The 23588-nt window shown below is 43.0% G+C and overlaps 2 protein-coding genes across 4 annotated transcripts in view; one reads left to right on the top strand and one right to left on the bottom strand.

The window, feature by feature from the left end:
• The window catches only part of TARDBP (TAR DNA binding protein), a 50104-nt gene that overhangs the window by 16842 nt on the left and 9674 nt on the right, over positions 1-23588 (bottom strand). The gene's annotated exons all lie outside the window — the stretch shown is intronic.
• Positions 1726-22813, top strand: MASP2 (MBL associated serine protease 2). The gene is made up of 11 exons (XM_058160972.1): positions 1726-2448; positions 3660-3885; positions 5300-5477; positions 7142-7273; positions 12412-12608; positions 14826-14973; positions 17184-17302; positions 18212-18290; positions 19515-19652; positions 20385-20459; positions 21137-22813. The coding sequence occupies exons 1-11, from the start codon at positions 2444-2446 to the stop codon at positions 21910-21912; spliced, it is 2073 nt and encodes a 690-aa protein (XP_058016955.1). The 5' UTR covers positions 1726-2443; the 3' UTR covers positions 21913-22813.

The raw sequence follows: 23588 nt of genomic DNA, 5'->3' as shown, positions 1-23588 counted from the left end.
TGCTCAGGCCAAAAAAAAAATGAATTTGATTTTGCAAACGAGAAAATGACAATAGAGGCATGCGTGGCAGTACTGGCCACCTTGGAGGTGGGAGGGAGAGAGGGGGAAGCAGACTTTTCCACTAATGAGTTCTCCGTGTGATAAAATGGCAAAGTAAATTGCCAACCTGGGTGATCAGGCGTTGGTGCAGGCTGAGTAAGGCGTCCATCGAGTGGTTTCCCAGTAATTCAAATGCCATCGCTGTCATTAAAGAAGCTAAGTGCCTGAAGGAGAATGTGACAAGGACTAGTCACTAGGATCTTGGGCTCCCAAGTAAAATCCAGAAAAATGATAGTCAACCGGTAGATGCTGTGACCCAGGCCCAAGTAGGTAGTAATAAACTCAAGTCAGTTTAAAAACAAACAAACTTTAGTAGAACGGCTGAGAATTAACTCATTCTCAGCGTTGTCCAAACTAAATCAAAGCAAATTCTTCCTAATGCAATTCTTCGGTCTTGTCACCAACCTTGGTCTAATTAGGCAAGCTGCCAAAGGCTTTTCTTGGCAAAAGTTCAAAAACATAAGACGCCGACAAGAAATAAATGCAGCAAGACAAGGGTATCAATGTTGTTTTCCGGCAAAGAGCCCAAACGCCATTGTTGGTCTTGTTTTAAGCCTTATGGGAGGGGCCAATCATCTCCTGGCCTTACTCCTGAGTTGTCCTTTTTGCTTCAGCTGCTCTTGCCTTCTGGCAGCTCTTCTCATGCGTGCATTAGGAACAGGCTCCTCATGTTCCTCTGCCTCACTACTGTCAGCCTCTGGAGGCTCCGGAGTCCACACATCACTCCCAGATGGCCCTGGCCTCACCTCTGCCTCCGGGGCAGAGCCCTCATCTGGGCCTTCCCCAGCCTCCAGGACCGGCCCATGTTCTTCCTCAGCCTCATCGCTGTCCGAGTCCATTGCTGTGGTCCTGGAGTCCATTGTTGTGGTCCTCCGCAGATTGCTGGAGGACCACAACAGGTGAAGACAAAATGAACCTCAAGAGAACCCTGAGCTGATTCTGACATGACAACTTTGTATTTGCTTTGGTGTGCTGGAAGAGTTAGCTGGGTGGAAATGGGGAATTATGGTTCGCCTTGCTTTGTGGAGAGATGCCAGTCAATTCCGTACTGGCCTTCTCAAAAGGATGAAGGATTTGGGAGTGCAAGCAGCTGAAAGCTAAATTGGATATCCTTCTCCTCTTGTTTTATAGAATTAAAATAGATTATTATACTTTTCCTATTTATCTCTCCCAGTACATCCTTCTCCTGCCTGGGAAAAAAATCTGGCTAAAATACTAGGGGGGGGGGGAAATCTCCTGTCCTTTTGGACCAGAGGCAGAGCAACTTCGAAGTTTGTGAAATTTACTTGTTACTAAGAACAACCATAGGGATGCAGTGGCTCAGTGGCTAAGACGCTGAGCTTGTCGATAGAAAGGTCGGCAGTTCAGCGGTTCGAATCCTGAGTGCTGCATAGCGGGATGAGCTCCCGTGACTTGTCCCAGCTTCTGCCAACCTAGCAGTTCGAAAGCAGGTAAAAAATGCAAGTTTTTACAAGCAAGAAAAATAGGGAGCACCTTTGGTGGGAAGAGAACGATGTTCCGTGCACCTTTGGCATTGAGTCACGCCGGCCACATGACCACGGAGACGTCTTCGGACAGCGCTGGCTCTTCGGCTTTGAAACGGAGATGAGCACCGCCCCCTAGAGTCGGGAACAACTAGCACATATGTGCGAGGGGAATCTTCCTTCCTTCCTATACTTGCCGATACTTATATGTTTATATGTTATGTTCATACGTATACTTGTTTTCTCATACATGCTCGACAAACTAAATAAAATTAAACAAATAAATCAATAAATTCCGCTACCGCTGTTCTGTTTGCCCACACAGTATATTCAGAGAGAATGAAAATATTTCTCCCCTCCCTTCTCTTTCTTTCGCCAGCTGCAGGAGAGGTGCTTGGATTTTTTGATACGCTCAGGGACATTGCACAAGAGCGGGGAAAGACCCAGCTGACGAAACACAATGGCGATTGCCAAACGCAATCCCTCCCTCCCCTCTCAACCCACAAAATTATGTACTTCCCTGTACCTTCCCCATTTTAACTCACTTGCTTCACCCACAAGTGCTGGGTTGGGGTTGGTTTTTTTTTTTTTTTTGGTCAACTGGCTGTATCTCAGAACAAGCATAGAAGGTAAAAGACTTTAGGTGTGTCTTCCTTTAAGGGAAAGAAGAGAGGGGAGGCCGAGAACACACCTTCCGCCACTCGCCTGTTTGAGAGAAACATAAAGACCAGAGTTCAAAATTCAACACAAACATTTCTGAACCAACACAGGAAAAGCCTTCCTCAACAACGTAAATAGGCCGTGGAAGCCTACTGACTGCAAAACCCGAGTGGAAATAAGACTACGGGAACTCTGCTGGGATGAGGTAAGTTCTACGCACGGTTGGAATTAAAACAGGGGTCTCGATTTGAACTTTTTTAAAAAACACTTTCGACCAGCAAAACCTCACAGATCCTTGTTAAAAAAAACAAAAACTAATGTAGGCAGCCAAGAGAGAAGCCAATCCTTTCTGCAAACATACTGAGATACTACTTGATCTCTGAGAAGAATCGAGTTTGTCTCGTTTTATGGAAAGGGGAACAAATTTCTCTCCAACGTAATGATTTCTACGAATATCTATGGAACTGCCATTCCCTTGTTTTGATGGGGAAATGGTTTCCTAATTCAATTCCTCCGGGCAACGCGTGGTTTGGTGTGAGGTTGCTCTGTGCTTGTCAAATTGTTCTCTTCATCTGTCCATTCCCATTCCCCACCCTGCTACTGCAGACCTATTGAATTTATGAAGACAGCATGTTCTCCATCAACGTACATAACTTTAGTAGGCTGTTTGATAATTTAATGGAGAAGAACAGGGTCATGTCCTGCTTCCTTGAGGGATTCTTATTCGGGTACGGAGGGAGACAAGATACCGTATTAAATCAGTATTTAATTTGATCAGCTGTGGCTTTTCTTCTGCTGTCCTTTCTGCTTAATGAAGTGTAGTGGGGCTTCCTTAAATTCAGCTTCGATATGGCAAGGAACAGCGATGACAAATTGGCAATTCTGGCTTGGACAGATAAGAATTGAAGTCCCTACGGGGGTAGTCTGCAGGAATCAATCAATCCAGCTGTGCCTGTTTTAGTCACGGGATTGAAACGGTTTTTATATCGGATTCTTTAGCATTACAGAATATCTTTAAGGCAGGGGTGAAATCCAGCAGGTTCTGACAGGTTCCGGAGAACCGGTAGTGGAAATTTTGAACAGTTCGGACAACCGGCAAATACCACCTCTGGCTAGCCCCAGAGCAGGGTGGGAATGGAGATTTTGCAATATCCTTCCCTCAGGGGTGGGGAGGGAATGGGGATTTTGCAGTATCCTCCCCCTGCCACGCCCACCAAGCCACGCCCACAGAACCGGTAGTAAAATAATTTGGATTTCACCACTGTTTTAAAGGGGTAATGATTGGCAGCCAGGCTCAGAAATCTGAAGAGGAAGGAAAGGAGATGAGGAAGGAAGAGGAAAGTCAACATGAAGGATCAGCTAGCTGGAGGTTTTTTGTGTGCCTGTGTAAAACTTTCCCTATTTCCTCTGGCCCAGATTCTACTTCTTCCTCCTCCTCACTTTGTGGCCCGGGATACTTGGCGATGTTCTTCAGCTAGACAAAATGTACGGGAGGATCGCCTCGCCGGACTTCCCCAACGTCTATCCTAACAGCAAGGAGAGGATATGGAATATCACCGTGCCGCAGGGCTACGCCCTCCGCATCTATTTCACCCACTTCAACCTTGAGCTGTCTTACCAGTGCGAATACGACTACGTCAAAGTATGTCCAACTGCCGTGTGGCACGACTTCGTGCGCGCACATCGCGATTTATTCTGGGGGGACCCAGACGCGGGAGCACTTTTGGTACTTTTGAGTGGGCAAGCCACCTGACCCCTTTGTTTCATGATTGCCTTAGCTCCGAGAAAGATGGAATGAGGTTCTCTTGGCTCAGCCTTCTGTCCATCCGAGGTCGGTAAAATGAGGACCCAGATTGTTGGGGGCAATAGGCCGACTCTGTAAACTGCTTAGAGAAGGCTGAAGCGGTATATAAGGCTAAGTGCTATTGCTACAAGAGCCATGGTAGCACAGTGGTGAGATTGCAGTATTGCAGGCTAATTCTGCCCAGTGCCAGGAGTTCAATCCTGACCGGCTCAAGGTTGACTCAGCCTTCCGTCCTTCCGAGGTGGGTAAAATGAGGACCCAGATTGTTGGGGGCAGTATGCTGACCCTGTAAACTGCTGAGAGCGCGCTGAAGCGGTATATATAAATCTGCTATTATGATAGATAGATAGATAGATAGATAGATAGATAGATAGATAGATAGATAGATAGATAGATAGATAGATAGATAGATAGATGATTGAGAGGGAAAGAGAGAGAAAAGATGAATGGATGGATGGATGGATGGATGGATGGATGGAATATAGGTAGATGGTAAGAGCTGTGGTGGCGCAGTCGTCGAAGGCAGTATTGCAGGCTAATTCTGCCGATTGCCAGCAGTTCGATCCTGTCCGGCTCAAGGTTGACTCAGCCTTCCATCCTTCCAAGGTGGGTAAAATGATGGCCCAGATTGTTGGGGGCAGTATGCTGACCCTGTAAACTGCTGAGAGCACGCTGAAGCTGTATATATAAATCTGCTATTTAGATAGATAGATAGATAGATAGATAGATAGATAGATAGATAGATAGATAGATAGATAGATAGATAGATAGATAGATAGATAGATAGATAGATAAATAGATAGATAGATAGATAGATAGATAGATAGATAGATAGATAGATAGATAGATAGATAGATAGATAGATAGATAGATAGATAGATAGATAGATAGATAGATAGATGATTGAGAGGGAAAGAAAGAGAGATAAAAGATGATGGATGGATGGATGGATTATAGATAGATGGTAAAAGCTGCGGTGCACAGTGGTCAGAAGGCAGTGTTGCAGGCTACTTCTGCCGACTGCCAGCAGTTCGATCCTGAACTGCTCAAGGTTGACTCAGCCTTCCCTCCTTACCACATAGGCTGACTCTGTAAACCGCTTAGAGAGGGCTATAAAGCACTGTGAAGCGGTATATAAGTCTAAGTGCGATTGCTATTGTTTAGGGAGACCGCGTGGCTCCTACAGAAACCCGGGGGGGGGGGGGAAGATGCACAACTCAATGGCAGAGCTCATTGTGTGTTTGCTTTGCAGCTCAACTCAGGAGGTAAGATCGTGGCCACTCTCTGTGGGCAAGAGAGTACCGACACCGAGGAGGCCCCTGGGGAAAAGATATACCGCTCCATTGATAACAATTTAGCAGTGACTTTCAGATCCGATTACTCCAACGAGAAACAGTTCACGGGCTTTGAGGCCTTCTACGCTGCTGAAGGTGAGAGGAGGAGAGAAATAGCTAGAGGAGACTCCGTGTTTTGATGACTACAGGGAGGGGGGGAGGAAGGTGGCAAACGTTATGGGAAAGGGGTCTGCCCGAGACCCCAATGGATGGAGAGGAAGTACTGAGTCCAATGGGCCTCAGTCTGATATGATCATAGGGTGCCATAATCAGCAGATAAACCGATATTTAGTCAGCAGAAGGTTGTCTCTCTGGTATCTTAACATAACGTAATAATAGAGTTGGAAGGGACCTTGGAGGTCTTCTAGTCCAACCCCCTGCCCAGGCAGGAAACCCTACACCATTTCAGACATCTTCCTGGAAACCATTCTTGAGGCAAATCTAGAATTGCTGCCACTTGCCACGGTCAATAATGCGAAGTTTAGAAATAGGTACAAGGGTGCAAAATAGGGATTTTAATCTAGGTTTGTGGGGTTTCTTTTCACATAGAATGTGCTTCAGAAGTTACAGCATACAGTAGTGGCCAAAATTGTGGAAACCTTTTAGGAAAAGCGTATTTTCTAAAACTTAGCTAATAACACCACTTTTTTGGTTTTTTGGGAGCAGTACCGTAAAAATATAAATCAATGGAAAGATAATTTAATCAAGAATGTAATGCAATCACTTTTATGAAGGATTTGCTATTTAGAAGACCAGTGACAGTATAAAGAAGAAAAGTGAAACACCACCTGTTTTTGGAGTTTCGAGATAATCCTATTCCACTGCTGCAATGGCCTGGGAATAGCCCAGACCTTCACCCAATTGAAAAATCTATGGAGCCGACTAAAGAAACTTGTCAGTCAGAAGCGACCCAGCAATAAAACCCAGTTAACAGAAGCCGTCGTTCAATCTTGGTTTCACGTTTAGAACAGCTGCAGAACTCAAAGACTTGGTTCACTCCAAGTCTTTGGTTACCCAACGAAGTATTAACTGACATGGGGATCATTTTTGCATATCTCGATTTTTTCTATGGTGATCATTTTTGTATATCTCGTTTTTTTTCTACGTGTTTCATTTTTCTTCTTTATACTGTAACTGCTATTCTAATCCTTAGTTGGGTAACCTTTAGCATGAATGACGGTCTTACAACCTCGTCCCATGGAGTGAACCGAGTCTTTGAGTTCTGCAGCTGTAACCATGTGAAACCAAGATGGAGTGATGGCTTCTATTAACTGGGTTTTATTGCTGGGTCGCTTCTGACTAACCAGTTTCTTTAGTCGGCTCCCTAGATTTTCAATTGGCTTAAGGTCTGGGCTGTTCCCAGGCCATTCTAGCAGTGGAATAGGATTATCTTAAAACTAAAAAAAAAATGTGGTGTTATTAGCCATCAAACCTCAAAAAATACACTTTGCCCAAAAGGCTCCCACAATTCTGGCCACTACTGTAGTTTAGTGTATATTCTCTAAATCAAAACGGAGGGAAATCACAGGGATTGTACCGCTGAATTTTGGAAAGGTCTAAAAAAAGCCAAGGAAAACCAGAGCTTTGGAGCACAGAGACCCATAAACTAATAACAGCTTACAATCCAGTCTTGATATTCTCTACATTATAGGTGAGCCGCCACCCGGCTGCCTCCACTTCTACAAACTTTGCCCCAAAGAGCCATGTTTTATATCCCAATCTTGGTTCCTCCTGTTTCTGTTCTTTTTTCTCTCTTTTAGACATCGATGAGTGTGAAGGGCAGCTTGACGGTGAGCTGCCTTGTGACCACTACTGTCACAATTACCTGGGTGGCTTTTATTGCAGCTGCCGAATCGGATACCTTCTGCACAGGGACAAGAAGACTTGCAAAGGTGAGTCCGCTTCCTAAGAATCAGGGAGGATGAAGGAGTCGAAAATTAGCCGGAGTGTGATACCTGAAACTTTTAATTTTTTATTTATTTTTTAAAAAACACCATTTCCCTAATTTGTTTACGCAAACGGCTGCTTCGCTCTTGGAATGTGCTGCATATTTCATTGTGATTTAAAACAAGTTAAGCCGACTGAGTACCTTTACAAACTCTAGAAAAGGGGAAACAAATTATAATAGCGATAGCACTTAAGACTTATATACCGCTTCACAGTGCTTTACAGCCCTCTCTAAGCAATATACAGAGTTGGCCTATTGCCCCCCCCCCCAACAATCTGGGTCCTCATTTTACCCACTTCAGAAGGATGGAAGGCTGAGTCAATCTTGAGCCAGTCGGGATCGAACTGTTGGCAGTGGGCAGAGTTAGCCTGCAATATCACATCCTAATCACTGGGAAAGAAGAAAGGAAGAAAGGAAGGAAGTAAGGAAAGGAAAGGAAAGGAAAGGAAAGGAAAGAAGGAAGGAAGGAAGGAAGGAAGGAAGGAAGGAAGGAAGGAAGGAAGGAAGGAAGGAAGGAATAGCACTTAAGACTTATATACCACTTCACAGTGTTTCACAGTCCTCTACAAGTGGCTTTACAGAGTCAGCCTATTGCCCCCAACAATCTGGGTCCTCGTTTGACCCACCTCGAAAGGATGGAAGGCTGAGTCAACCTTGAGCCTGGTGAGATTTGAACTGCCAAACTGCAGGCAGCCGGCAGTCAGCAGAAGTAGCCTGCAGTACCGCACTCTAACCACAGCGCCACCACAGCTCATAATCTGCTGTGCCACTCAGGAAGGAAGGATTATATTCACCAGCGTCGTTTTCTTCCTTTTCCATCTTTCTCGTTCTCCCTTTTCTATTTTCCAGCGTGAAATAAACTTGGCGCTCCCCAGCTTGGGCAGAGCTGCTGACAGTGGGTGCCACCTGTGGTCTTCTCCTGAAAACCCCACGGAGGGCTACAGTCATTCGGCATCTAGCTCTGCCTTCCGCTTCTCCCATCGTCATCCGCCTCCTGTGGTGAATAAAATGGCTTCCACCCTGTCCCACAATTCCTGCAATGTTCATTTTGCAATGGCACGCTACGCGAGAGGAAAAGAAGAACCTAAAGAGGTCACAAGCTGGGCCTGAGAGGACTAGGCGAGGAGGGAAGTCAGGGGTGGGCTTCAAAAATTTTAGCAAGGGGTTCTCTGCCCGGTTGCTGGGTGGCCGTGGCCACGGTGGGTGTGGCCTCGTCGGCCTCCTGCAGCATTGGGGAGGCTTTTTGCCCTCCCTGGGCTCTGCAGGCTTCTCTTGAGCCTCCGGGAGGGCAAAAATGGCTTCCCCAGGCTCCGGAGGCCCTCTGGAGGCTGAAACGGGCCCATTTACCGCCTTCCCGAACTTCTGGTAGGCCCGTTTTTCACCCTCCCTGAGCCTCCATGCTCGCCCTCCACTTATCTGCATCCAAGATGGGCTGCATGGGGAGTCCTTGGAGGGGAGAGGTGGCCGGGGCCAGCCAGGAGTGGGAACTGCACAGAATCTCAGCTAGAGGTTCTCCCGAACCCCTGCGAACCCCCAGCGGCCCACCTCTGAGGTGTCAGTCCTACACAGATCCGGCAGATTTCTTAGGGGAGAAGGAAGAATCAGACGAGGTTGAAGCAGAATCACAATAAGCTCCCATGTCACCTGAAGCTTCATGCCAGGACAGGCAAGTTTTCCTGTCCACCCAGATCTCACCACATTAGCGCTTCCTAGGTCCAACCATAAGAAACTGGGCATTTTAAAACAGATGAACAGAATGACGTTCCGAGCTCTTCCTCCGGGTTTGCTCCACCAACCTCTACCAGCCTCTCCTTCCCTCAATATATTTTTCTTGAGGAAATAAGAGGATTTGGGGAGGACAGTTGGGGAAGGAAATAATCACAGCGCTGCCCCCACCTGCCAGCCTGCTTCCTATCATCATCTTTATTTAACGACCCCGTAAACCCTTGGCGGTGTGGAGTCTGGGCAACTGAATGGAGCTAGCAGAGTGTTTTATTGGCTGGCTGCCCTTCCTGTTGCCAGGGCGGAGTTTCGTTCAGCAAATCTATTCTCAGTGTGCAGAGAGAGAGGAATAATCTGCCTCTACCTAGGATGGAACTCACAGCCTCCTGATTGTGAGGCGAGAGCTCTACCTCTAGGCCACCGCGCCACTCCTTCCTATAGGTGCCTAAAGTTCAAAGCAACGCTTGGTTTATTTCACCCGTAAGACCCATTGTCTCAAATGAGAGAGAGTTTCCAGTGGGGAATTGACGGTTTAAGCATAGACTTCCATAGATTGTCGCCGATCGGTTCACTCTGGGCCCTAACCTGTAATGTTTTCTGTCCTCCTTACTGCAGGGCTTAAGCCATCTTTGTTGGCTTAAGTAAATCAGGGTTTATGCTTCATATAATCTCAGCTCATTCACCGAACCAACCAGTTTCTCCCCCCCCCCCCCGGCCTTTGTTTTACAAGTCCTTGGTCTTCGCCACGTTTTTTACAGTCCATTTAGTAGCCAAATTTATGGGCCACTGTTAATTTCAGACCTAATGATCCGGCAATCACACTTTTGCAAGTAAAGAGATAAGCTTGTTTCTCAGAGTTCAGGTCTCTGGTGGGCACTGCAGTGTAATCGCCAATAAAAAAAAATTAAAAAAAAATACAGGCCTAAGTGTAATTGAATGCTCTCTCGATACTCCTAAAACTCAGCTGGAGTTTACGGCCAAAGACAGAAAAGGGAGGGGGAGGGAGGGGGGAGGAGGAGAAAGGGCTGCTTTTGTGCAAGGGATAAGTGTGTATGTGTGTGTGTTTCTACAAAATAGAAATACAGCCCTTCATAAGGAATGCTGAATTAATATTAATGCCTGCTACCCTATGTATTAATTGAACAGTGCTGATGTGACACCTCTGTCGATGCGGCTCTCTTACTGGTTGCCCAACTATCTAATCATAAATTGAACAGCGTTAAATTTTAACGGTCTTACCAGTGTTATCTGAAAAGGTTCATGGTGCAGCAAGACTCAATTCTAGAGCAGGGGTCTCCAACCTTGGCAACTTTAAGCCTGGCGGACTTCAACTCCCAGAATTCCCCAGCCAGCTTTGCTTAAAGGCTTAAAGTTGCCAAGGTTGGAGACCCCTGTTCTAGAGTGTTTTTAAGTTTTCCCCTTCTTCCTTTCTCTGGCATTCCTTAAGGCCGAGATAGACAACCTACGGTCTCCGGGGTGACATGCAACCCCAGACAAACCCTGCCTCCACACACTTTATTTTCAACCTGTCAGAAGAGAGGTAACGGCGTAATTAAACTCACTATATTCAATTTACATTGAATTTAAATGAAAGGCACCGAGGGGAAATTAGCAGACATTCGTTAGATGGGGTTACTCACTGTGGGTATAAATATGTCACCAGCAAAAAAAAAAAGTCATACGGTGCTGGGTTTTACCACGGAAACTCTATTACCTCTCCTAAACATCGCGGTTGCTCGGTGGCTAAGACACTGAGCTTGTCGATCGAAAGGTCGGCAGCTCAGCGGTTCGAATCCCTAGTGCTGCCGTGTAATGGGTTGAGTTCCCGTTCCTTGTCCCAGCTTCTGCCAACCTAGCAGTTTCGAAAGCGCGTAAAAATGCAAGTAGAAAAAATAGGGACCACCTTTGGTGGGAAGGTAACAGCGTTCCGTGCGCCTTTGGTGTTGAGTCATGCCGGCCACATGACCACGGAGAACGTCTTCGGACAGCGCTGGCTCTTCGGCTTTGAAACGGAGAGGAGCAACGTCCCCTAGAGTCAGGAACGACTAGCACGTACGTGCGAGGGGAACCTTTACCTTATTGAATTTATTTATTGAATTTATATTCCCTATTCGCACTCGGCGACTCATGGCGGCTTAAAGAATATAAAACCTCATATAAAAATGTGAATCACTGCAGTTAAGTTACAAACCCACGGTTGTTAAGTGAACTTGGCTTTCCCCCATCGAGTTTGCTTGTCGGAAGTTCGCAAAAGGTGGATCACGTAATACTGCGGGATACCGTCATAAATATGAGTCCAGATGCCAAGCCTCTGCGTTTTGATCACGTGACCATTGGGGATGCTGTAACGGTCGTTAAGTGCAAAAAAACAGTCGTAAGTTCCTTTTTTCTAGTACTGTTGTTAACTTCGAACGGGCACTAAACAAGGACCGTTGCAAGTCGAGGACTATTTGTGCTTGCTCAGATTAAATTAACACTTCAATCCCCTGTTAAGGCAAGGAGGGAAAGGAGTGAGAAGAAAGAATTGCTGTGAAAAGGGCCTCTGGTGGCTCAGCAGACTAAGTCTGTCTGTTATTAACAGCAGCTGCTTGCAATTACTGCAGGTTCGAGTCCCACCAGGCCCAAGGTTGACTCAGCCTTCCATCCTTTATAAGGTAGGTAAAATGAGGACCCAGATTGTTGGGGGCAATAAGTTGACTTTGTATATAATATACAAATGGATGAAGACTATTGCTTAACACAGTGTAAGCCGCCCTGAGTCTTCAGAGAAGGGAGGGATATAAATTCAAAGGAAAAGGTGAAATGGAAGAAAGGCAACCCCGAATCTATTTGAATATATTAGAATAAAAATTGAAAGAGTTAAAAAACAAAAGAACGAGAGAGAATGGACACGAATAAAAAATGGAGAAATTAGAATTTGAAGATGCGACTTAATAAAACGAGCAAGGAAATATTAGGAACTGAATAAAAACTATGAAAAAAAGAATATTTTGGCAAAAACTGTAACGAAGTAAAATACATTTGAATATATTGAATTGTATAAGATATGATAGGGCCAAGACTCTGTTCATAAATCACGTATGTGTGTAAGGGAGGGGGACTAAAAAAATCAATAAAAACTTGTTCTAAAAAATAAAATAAGAATTCCCCCGTTAACAGCTTTCCTATGGAATGTTGATGTTTGCATTGCGTTTCTTCCTACATCAGACCAGAATCCGAAATGGTCTTTTGGCTCAAAACTCAATGTGAAAGTTGAACTAAATATGTATTTTTTTTTTTTAAAAAAACCCAAACATATTTTTTTTTTCTGAACAAGGCTTCTATTTTTTTCTTCTTCTTTTTCTTCCACCTTCCTTTCAGCGCATTGTCCGACTGAGGTGTTGACAGGAAGATCTGGTGTGATTTCCAGCCCCAATTATCCCAACCCGTATCCTAAAATATCGGAGTGCGACTACAGCATCCGGGTGGAAGAAGGTTTCATGGTCATCCTCGAATTTGTGGGAACCTTTGATGTAGAAGCCCATCCTGATGTACTGTGTCCCTATGACATCCTGAAGGTCAGTGGGATGAGCTGAGTTCTAGGTCCTCTAGGCTAGAAATCTGGATTTTTCACATAGCTCTGTTGAATTCACTGCCGGTAACTAACAAAGAAACTGGCTTCACAAAGCACCCAACGTCACAATTTGTTGAATAAGCTATAAATGGCTGGGTTCAAGAGATGTTAAACCCTAAATTACAGTTCACAAACTACAGTATCTGTCTGTCTCTCTGTCTCTCTCTCTCTCTATCATCTATCTAATCTATCCTCTTTTCCTCTCTCTCTCTCTCTCATATCTATCCATCCACCTATTCTATCTATCCATCCACCTATCCATCTCTCTATCATCTATCCATCCATCTCTCTATTATCTATCTATCTTCTATCTATCTATCCATCCATCCATCTCTATTATCCATCTATCATCAATAAATCTATCTTCTCTCACATCCATCTATCTATCTATCTATCTATCTATCTATCTATCTATCTATCTATCTATCTATCTATCATCTATTTATCTATATTTGTCTGTCTATCATCTCTATTTATCTATCATCCCTCTCTCTCTCATTTATATCTATCATCAATCTATCTATCTATCTATCTATCTATCTCTATCTATCTATCTGTCATTTATATCTATCATCTATATCTATCTATCATCTATCTATCTGTCTGTCACTTTATCTCTCTCTCTCTCATCTCTAGCTATCTATTGTCTATCATTTATATCTATCATCTACATCTATCTATCTATCTATCTATATCTAATATCTCTATCATCTCTTTTTTTTGTTTTGTTTACATTTATATCCCGCCCTTCTCCGAAGACTCAGGGCAGCTTACAGTGTGTAAGGCAATAGTCTCATTCTATTTGTATATTTACAAAGTCAACTTATTGCCCCCCTATAAATAGATAGATTTATATCTATCTATCATCTATCTATCTATATCTATCTATCTATCTATCATCTATCTATCTGTCTGTCTGTCTGTCTGTCTGTCTCTTTATTTATCAGCTCTCTCTCTCTCATATCTATCCATCCACCTATTCTATCTATCCATCCACCTATCCATCTCTCTATCATCTATCCATCCATCTCTCTATTATCTATCTATCTTCTATCTATCTATCCATCCATCCATCTCTATTATCTATCTATCATCAATAAATCTATCTTCTCTCACATCTATCTATCTATCTATCTATCTATCTATCTATCTATCTATCTATCTATCATCTATTTATCTATATTTGTCTGTCTATCTATCTGTCATTATCTATCATCCCTCTCTCTCTCATTTATATCTATCATCAATCTATCTATCTATCTATCTATCTATCTATCTATCTATCTATCTATCTATCTATCTCTATCTATCTATCTATCTATCTGTCATTTATATCTATCATCTATATCTATCTATCATCTATCTATCTGTCTGTCACTTTATCAGCTCTCTCTCTCTCTCATCTCTAGCTATCTATTGTCTATCATTTATATCTATCATCTACATCTATCTATCTATCTATCTATCTATCTATCTATCTATCTATCTATATCTAATATCTCTATCATCTCTTTTTTTTGTTTTGTTTACATTTATATCCCGCCCTTCTCCGAAGACTCAGGGCAGCTTACAGTGTGTAAGGCAATAGTCTCATTCTATTTGTATATTTACAAAGTCAACTTATTGCCCCCCTATAAATAGATAGATTTATATCTATCTATCATCTATCTATCATCTATATCTATCTATCATATCTATCTATCTGTCTGTCTGTCTATCTGTCTGTCTCTTTATTTATCAGCTCTCTCTCTCCCTCTCCCTCTCATCTCTAGCTCTCTATCGTCTATCATTTATATCTATCATCTACATCTATCTATCTATCTATCTATCTATCTATCTATCTATCTATCTATCTATCTATCTATCTATCTATCTATCTATCAACATATGTGCCCTGCTCCTATCTTGACAAACTCTAGGAAGCAAACAGCAAAGCGCCAAAGAAGCAGAAAAGCTTTAAAACAACTGCTAAACTGCTACGTGCCTACCGTTCCTGTCCTAATGTTCCCTTTGATTGTATCCAATTTCATATCGTTGTCACATACTTATGATTATATTTATGCTTATACATCGTATAGTTATTTCATGCTTATGCTTATATATACTGGGACAAATAAAATAAATAAATAATAAATAAATAAATATTTTGTGGCTCTTCCAGGTAAAGACGCCCAAGAAAGAATACGGTCCGTTCTGCGGAAACTCCCCACCACCCAAAATTGAAACGCGTAGCAATATGGTTGATATCACCTTCCTCACTGACCTTTCTGGAGTTCATGCCGGATGGAAACTCAGATATGACACAACAGGTTAGAGGGCTTTGCGGGAATAGACATGTTAACTGGATGCACAGCCTTGGGCATTGGTAGCAACTGAACTATATTTATTTATTTATTTTATTTTGTCAAATACATATTGAATAATATATATAAGTAATAAGCATGAATTGAATACATAAAATGAATACAACCAAAGAGAACATTCGGACAGGGACGGTAGGCACGCTGGTGCTCTTACAGAACTCTTAGGAATGGGGTGGAGGTCAACAGTAGACAGTCTTAGGTTAAAGTTTTGGGGATTTTGGGATGAGACCGCGGAGTCTGGTAGTGCATTCCAGGCATTGACCACTCTTGTTTCTGAAGTCGTATTTTCTGCAATCGAGTTCGGAGTGGTTCACTTTAAGTTTGAATCTATTGTGTGCTCGTGTATTGTTGAGGTTGAAGCTGAACTAGTCATTGACAGGAAGGACAATATAGCAGATGATTTTATGAGCTATGCTCAGGTCATACCATAGTTCTAAATTTTCTAATCCCAGAATTTCAAGTCTGGTGGCCATAAGGTATTTTCTTGTGAGCGGAGGAGTGGAGGACTCTTCTTGTGAAATATTTCTGGACGCGCTCAGTTGTATTAATGTCCGATATGCAGTGTGGGTTCCAGACAGATGAGCTGTATTCGAGAATTGGTCTATATACTATATACTATATATATATATATACAAAGTTCAGGGAAGAACATCCTCAAAGGAGCCGAAACAGAAGTCTCTCCATTCACCCAGGAAGCAAATTAATAGTGTTTGGAGAGAGGAGGGAAAAGCATGGTTAAAAATGAAGGGGAGAGGAAAGCAAATTTGAAATCGGTCTTCTTAAAGGGATACAGGTAGTCCTCAACTCATGAGCGCAAGTGAGCTCAACGTTTATGTTTGTTAAGTGAGAAATTTGCCCAGGGAGTTTTGCCCCCATTTTACCACGGTTGTTAAGTGAAATCATGTGCAGTTTGTTAAGCTTAGCGACACGGCTTGCGGAGCGAATCTGGCTTTCCCGTTAGACTTTTGCTTGTCGGAAGGTCGCAACAGGGGAATCTGCAACCGCCGTTAAGCACGAATCAGTTGTCAAGCATCAAGAATTTTGATCAGGTGCGGCGGTCGTGTAAGTGTGAAAAATGGCCACAAGTCGTCTATTTTCAGTGCGTTGACCCACGTTTAAAATTCTTTTCAGGCAAGTTGTACCAAGACGTTGGCAATACAGATGGTTGCTGACGGAGTTGGGAGGACTGCAGTGGGGTTGATGATACAGCCCTTACGTTACATAGATCACATTTTCATTCAGGCTAGGAAAACTGGTAGAACAGAAATCCGAAATGTAAGAGTTCTGTAAGAACTGCGAGATGATTTAATGGCATTTAATTTAATTTAATGATTTAATGGCATTCGGCATGACCTGAGTTTAACTCATAGAATCGTCTGTTACAGTGTCCTTCCCGTTGAAGACGACTTCAGCTTCAATTGCAACAATACACGAGCACACAATAGATTTAAGCTTAATGTGAACCGTTCCAATCTTGATTGCAGAAAATATGACTTCAGTAACAGAGTTGTTAATTCCTGGAATGCACTACCTGACTCTGTGGTCTCTTCCCAAAATCCCCAAAGCTTTAACCAAAGACTATCTACTATTTTATTTTATTTTATTTTATTTATTTTATTTTATTTGCATTTATATCCCGCCCTTCTCCGAAGACTCAGGGCGGCTTACACTATGTCAAGCTATAGTCTTCATCCATTTTTATATTATATACAAAGTCAACTTATTGCCTCCAACAATCTGGGTCCTCATTTTACCTACCTTATAAAGGATGGAAGGCTGAGTCAACCTTGGGCCTGGTGGGACTTGAACCTGCAGTAATTGCAAGCAGCTGCTGTTAATAACAGACTGCATTAGTCCATTGAGCAACCAGAGGCCCTCACCCCATTGACCTCCCCCCATTCCCAAGAGGTCTATAAGGGGCGTGCATAAGAGCACCAGCGTGCCTACCATTCCTGTCCTAAGGTTCCCTTGGATTGTATCCAATTTCATACAGTTATTACATACTTATTATTTTATCTATGCTTATATATCATATAGTTATTTCATGCTTATGCTTATATATACTGTTGTGACAAATAAAATTTAAAAAAATTAATTGCCAAGGAGCAGGGCTGGTTTTATTTGCTTTTTTTTTTTCTTGTTTTCCAACTCTTCAGCGTTGCCATGTCCCAACCCTCAAGCACCACCCAATGGCAGAATCTCTCCAGTGCAGGCAAAATATATCCTGAAAGACTTCTACAGCCTCTCTTGCAATGTGGGCTACGCGCTTTTGGAAGTGGGTAATAGTCTCCCAGGTTGTTGTTGTTGTTTTTTTAATTTCTCTGGGTTGGCAACTTACACAGATCAGTATGAATTTTAGCCATGGAACTTGTGCCAAAAGCAGTCAATGTGTGCTGTTATGCGTTTCACTACATAGAGGGGCAAACAGCGTACGTTATAAATGCTTTTAATATTGAGCTGTTATTAATCTTTCCTAGTTTTGAACCAACACATAGGCTGGAAACCAGAGACCTTTTTGCTGGGAATGCTCGATAGGAAATATAGTAAAGAAATAAGGTATCTAATCTTACACATAACAACAGCCGCAAGAATATCTTATGCACAGAACTGGAAAAATGAGAATATACCATTGGACGGGGAAGTGATAAGGAAAATTCTGGACTGTGCGGAGATGGATAAATTAACAAAGGAGATAAAAGAAAAGGAAAATACGGAATATTATATAGTATGGAATAAATTGTATAATTGGATAGAAATTAGAAATGGTAAATGACGAAAAAGGGGAAAGGGTCATACCTACACATACAAAAAAGGGTAGTGCATGAAAGAAAATGAATTGTTATGCTAGGTATGATGGAATATATACAGAAATAAGGGATAATGGGACAAAAAAGATGAGTATAATTAAAGGAAACGAGAAGGGGGAAAAATGTAAGTAATAGAGGAATACCAAAACGAAGCTGATGTAAAGAAGGAGTATATGTTTTATGTTAGTGTTTGTTATGTCTTCTTGTTGTTTTTGGTTTAAAAAAATATTGAGCTGTTATTAATCTTCCCTAATTTTGGTCGTTCTGGTTGGGGGTGAAGGGACATCAAGGTCTTGCAGGACACAACACGTTTTTTTGCCTTGCTGTTTTTGAAATGATTACCGACGAGAAACTCTCTGAAATCTTTCCTCCCACAGAACAAACTGGTTGTGGATTCGTTCAAAGCAATCTGCCAAAAGGACGGTACCTGGAACAAGCCAATGGCTCAATGCACCGGTAGGTCATCGCCCAGAATCCACACGGGGGGCTTGCAGTCCTCAGATGTTGTGACCCAGGCCCAAGTAGGTAGTAGTAGACACACTCAGTTCAAAAACAAACAGACTTTATTAGAACGGCTGAGAATTAAATTCATTCTCAGCGTCGTCCAAACTAAATCAAAACAAATGCTTCATAACACAAGTCTTCAAGTCTTATCACCAACCTTGGTCTTAATTAGACAAACTGCCAAAGGCTTTTCTTGGCAAAAGTTCAAAAGCAGAAGATGCCGACAAGAAATAAATGCAGCAAGACAAGGAGCAAGTCTATCAACGTTGTTTTCCGGCAAAGAGCCCAAATGCCATTGTTGGTCTTTTAAGCCTTATGGGAGGGGCCAATCATCTCTTGGCCCTACTCCTGAGTCGTCCTCTTTGCTTGAGCTGGTCTTGCCTTTTGGCAGCTCTTCTCATGCGTGCATTAGGAACAGGAGGAGCCTGTTCCTCTGCCTCACTACTGTCAGCCTCTGGAGGCTCCGAAGTCCGCACATCACTTCCCGATGGCCCTGGCCCCACCTCTGCCTCCGACACAGAGCCCTCATCCAGGCCTTCCCTAGCCTCCAGGACTGGCCCATGCTCTACCTCAACCTCATCGCTGCCCAACTCCGCTGCCAGCTCCGCAGGCTGCTGGCGGACCACAGCATTAGATATGTTACTTGTTTCTTGTGGAAATCCGTATCAAGTCTGACAGGACCAAGCTCTCTAATGAAAATTGTGGGAGACAAACTGCATTTGCATCTCAGAATAAAATTTGCCTGCTTCAAAATATTTTCAGCAGAGACAGACCAACGTATGGCCCGGTTTTCACTTTGAATTTACTACAGGGGAGTTAAACACACACACAAAAAATCTTTTATCTCGCTTCTGATCACCCTCTAATTCTTCTTTTAAAATTGATTTTATGCTCCAGAAGTCATTTGGGAGACGCTTAAGAGGCAGAATGTAATTTATGTTATTTACAAGCTGAGTAAAAGAATTTGTAAGAATTAAAACAAATGCCTCTGGGTTGCAGAACCCTGATCACAGATCCTCAAGACTCTAATTTAAGTCTCAGGAAAAAATTACCTTTGACTTGGGACCAGATTCTTTACTGCCTAGCCTGCCGCTATTTTTATCCTGATGTTTCTTGTAACTCTTGTCAACATTCCGGCTCTTCGGACGCTTAATAGTTCTTCCTTCTCCTTTTCAGTTGTTGACTGCGGCCCTGCCAGTGACATAGCCAATGGCACACTTGTGTATGTCACCGGAAGAGAAATTTCCACCTATCAAGCTGAAATCAAATATAACTGTGAAAGTCCCTTCTACGTCCTGAAAACCGGCTACTCTGGTAAGGGAAACCTATTTGTGACGTAGAAGAAGCCACCTTCAATTTTGCTTGAAAAGGCTTCCTGCCTTCCCAGGGGGAGTTTGTGTAAGTAAGGGAGCTCTTCTGCCTTCTACTTAATAATAATAATAATTACAGAGTTGGAAGGGACCTTGGAGGTCTTCTAGTCCAACCCCCTGCCCAGGCAGGAAACTCTACACCACTTCAGACAAATGGTTATCCAACATCCCGGAGGCTCGAAAGAAGCCTCCAGAGGCTGGGGAAGGCAAAAACGCCCCCCCACCCCGCCATGGTGCAGGAGGCCAACTAGGGCACGCCCAAGGACACAAGGATTCTGGTATTGCTATGCACGGAGGCATGAAAGAGGGAGATGTCAGGCGCAAGAAATCGGGAGCCAAGGTTAGGTCCAATATTAGTCCGAGTTTATTTCACGCTACCACTAAACGAGAACCTATATTACTAACGGTCAAGGCAGATTGGCAGTAAAGAGTCCATGCAATTCAAGGAGAGCTGGACTTGTATCTCGTCGATGCCGAGACTGAACTGATGATGTACTTGACTCCTCCCTTGACTCAGCCTGCTCATCTCCTATGGGAGGTATCGGTAAACTATGGGATGCAAACTGGGACCTTCCGGTGAGGGTTAGGGCAGTATTTAACACTGGTGGGAAAAAGCTGGTTGCAATTTGAAACATGGGTGGCATCTCTCTTTATCAAGACTATACTGTCCATGCAGGTAATTACAGGTGTGCCCCTGATGGTTTTTGGAAGGATCACAAAGGAAACAAAGCACCTCCAGTCTGTGAACCAGGTAAGATATATATTTTTTTAAAAAAAAATCTCGTGGATTTTCTTCATAGCCATATAATCAAAGATGACCAAAAGCATTTTTTTTTAATTCAGCATTAACTATTTCCCTTTTAACTATACAAAAGGCACTATTCAAGGCTAAAGGCAGGTATTCCAAGCTTCTGGATGAGAAATATCTCTTATTGCAACCATTTAAAAAAAAAAAGTCTAAGAACCTCTATATTAGTACAGAATAACTCTTATATTTTGTCTCAACTCAAATTTGATTAGCCAAACTGCACAATCGGAGACCTATCAAACAACGAAGCCAGTATTAAGACCAGATTGCACCATGTAGTATTACCGATAATAAAGTAGCATTTGTATTTGTGAAGATAGTTGAGCCACTCAGCACCTGGGAAATCTCAAAAGACCACACATTAAGGAAAAGTTTGTATTTCCACAGTTCAAAGCGTCGACATACTTATGTGGCCTAGATTTGTGACTAAGAAACATGTCTCGCATTAAATGCCTTTAAAGCTATCATCATCTGTTGAGATGCCAACATGTTACAATGCAGGCATGGCTCTGAACTTTATTATGGGAAAGACACCGAGGACTTGTAGACTGAGGCCGGGAGAATCAAATCTCGTGAACTAATAACAGTCTGACTCGTATCTCCTTTCTCTTCCTTCGCAGTCTGTGGAGTGCAAACGTCTAACACTCTGAAGCGTATTTTTGGGGGGCAGAAGGCTCTGCCCGGCCAATTCCCTTGGCAGGTTTTAATCACGGACGCGCATGGAGCAAACGGGGCTGGAGCCCTTTTATACGATAACTGGATCTTAACAGCCGCTCATGTCCTGGGCAGCCCACCTGACGCATCCTCCCTGACCTTGAAATTGGGGGTCCTAAACAAACGATCGCCTCATTATCACCAAGTCTGGGCAGAATCGGTTTTCGTCCACGGCGGCTTCACAAACGACGGCATCAATTTTGACAATGACATCGCTTTGATTAAACTGAAGCACAAAGTCCCCATTAACAAGAACATGACTCCGATTTGCTTGCCGGGATACAACCTGGGCTTCCGCGTGAACACAAACGACACTGGAATAATTGCCGGCTGGGGAAAAACGGAGCGGGCCAGGCAGTCCCGTTTCTTGTTGTATACCGAGGTAGATGTTGTCGAGCCGAACAAGTGCAAAGCTGCCTACGCAAACCGGACTTTGGAAGGAAAGCAACTCAGGCTGACGGAAAATATGCTCTGCGCGGGGACCGAGATGGGGGGGAAGGATTCTTGCTATGGGGACAGCGGAGGAGCCTTGGTGTTCTACGATACTAACGCCAGGAGGTGGTTTGTCGGGGGGTTGGTCTCCTGGGGTCTGGAATGTGGTTCTGCTGGGCTCTACGGGGTCTACACAAAGGTGCCCAATTATATGTCATGGATGGAGGACCTAATTGCACGCCATTCTTGATCGGGGTTTGTCGCATTTTTTTCAATAAAGCATAGATCGCGATTACTTCTGTAGATTTTAATAATGCTCATCTACAGCCCATCTTCCCTCCCGCCCCAAGCTAACTGGGTTTTATTTTAAGATCCATAGAATCTGTCTCTAAGCTATGCAACCAACGAACTATGCTTTTTAACCAAGGTGAGTTGAAGGATCTGATTCTTTTGTGAATTTCTTATGACCAACCCTCTTATGAGGACCCAGATTGTTGGGGGCAATAAAAGTTGACTTTGTATATTATATACAAATGGATGAAGACTATTGCTTAACACAGTGTAAGCCGCCCTGAGTCTTCGGAGAAGGGCGGGATATAAATGCAAATAAAAAAAATTAAAAAATTAAAAAAAAAACCTGAAAATTCCACAGGGGCCTCAATTATGATGACCACCCATTTTAAATCAGAAAGTTCATAGAAAGCATCCGGACCACTGTTCACATTTTCCTCCCAAATTATAAATTATTTTATTCTATCTATAAATTATTCTATCTTATCTATCTATCTATCTATCTATCTATCTATCTATCTATCTATCTATCTATCTATCTATCTAGGATATGAATGGATGGATGGATAGACACAGACAGACAGACATCCCAGTCTTGCTCCCTACCGCAACCCATCATGGTCATAATTCCCATCTATTCAGTTTTCTCATGTTGTTAAAGCCATCGGTTTTCTTCTACCTTAAGTCAATTTTAAAGTCCAAATCTTTAACTCCATTGGGGCTAATCCTTTCCCCCGCATTTACATTTACCGAAGCTTATCTTAATGAGATCAACCTAGCATATAAGGAATTCCTTTATTAGCTAGTGAAGAGTTGGAGGTAGTAGTCTCTTTTTATAAACAGGCATCGCTGACAACCGGTGGGGCGGGAGGGGGAGAGAAAGAGTGTCAAGGCGTCATGTAGCCCACAGGAACGGAGCAAGAGCCCCAGGGGCCTTGCTTATTCAACTGCCGAGACCAAAATGCTCCAAAGATTTAATTCACGCCCACACAAATCTGGACTGGAAAAAGGAATTGTCATCATCACATCCATTTGAGTAGCAAAGTCTCAGTAATTAAGAGATGCTCAGCAGGCAACTGAAACACACATTTGCTCACATTGGGCCTCTGTTAAATTACAATGCTGCTTATTACTAAATGAAGCTCATTAGCATGATAATCCTTCTAGCAGTGGCAAACCGACTGCGTTCCTTATTTGCCTCTTTAAATTGCATTTAGCACAGTACATACAAGGGCTGCAGAAAGTTAAAAACAAGACTCCAGACAATCAAGTTATGAGAATTCTGTTTATTAACTCACTTTCAACACTAACGAAAAAATTAATGATATGAATCATGTTTGAAAACAATTCTAAGATGCTTAGGGATTGGAAGGGGGGGGACGGACGTTAGAGCCCTTAGTGCTTGAAGCAGCATTAAGATGATCGCAGCATGGGTCCCCCTTTCTATTCAGAAGTGGCCCTTGGGTTTTATAAATACAAGCTAAAATAAATTACTGAAACCATGCTAGTGAGGTATCAAACTTACCCTCATGGTCCTTCCTGGGATGACACAGTTTAGCCTTGGGAGGTCCGAGAAAACCATATTAAGTGTTACTCAGCAGCAGTAGCTGGTGTTAATGCAAGTGCTAAAATGCA

Source organism: Ahaetulla prasina, chromosome 18 (genome assembly GCF_028640845.1).
Source record: "Ahaetulla prasina isolate Xishuangbanna chromosome 18, ASM2864084v1, whole genome shotgun sequence".
NCBI classification, from domain to species: domain Eukaryota; kingdom Metazoa; phylum Chordata; class Lepidosauria; order Squamata; family Colubridae; genus Ahaetulla; species Ahaetulla prasina.
The sequence above is the reverse complement of the archived record's forward strand: the minus strand, read 5'-3'. Positions and strand labels throughout refer to the sequence as shown.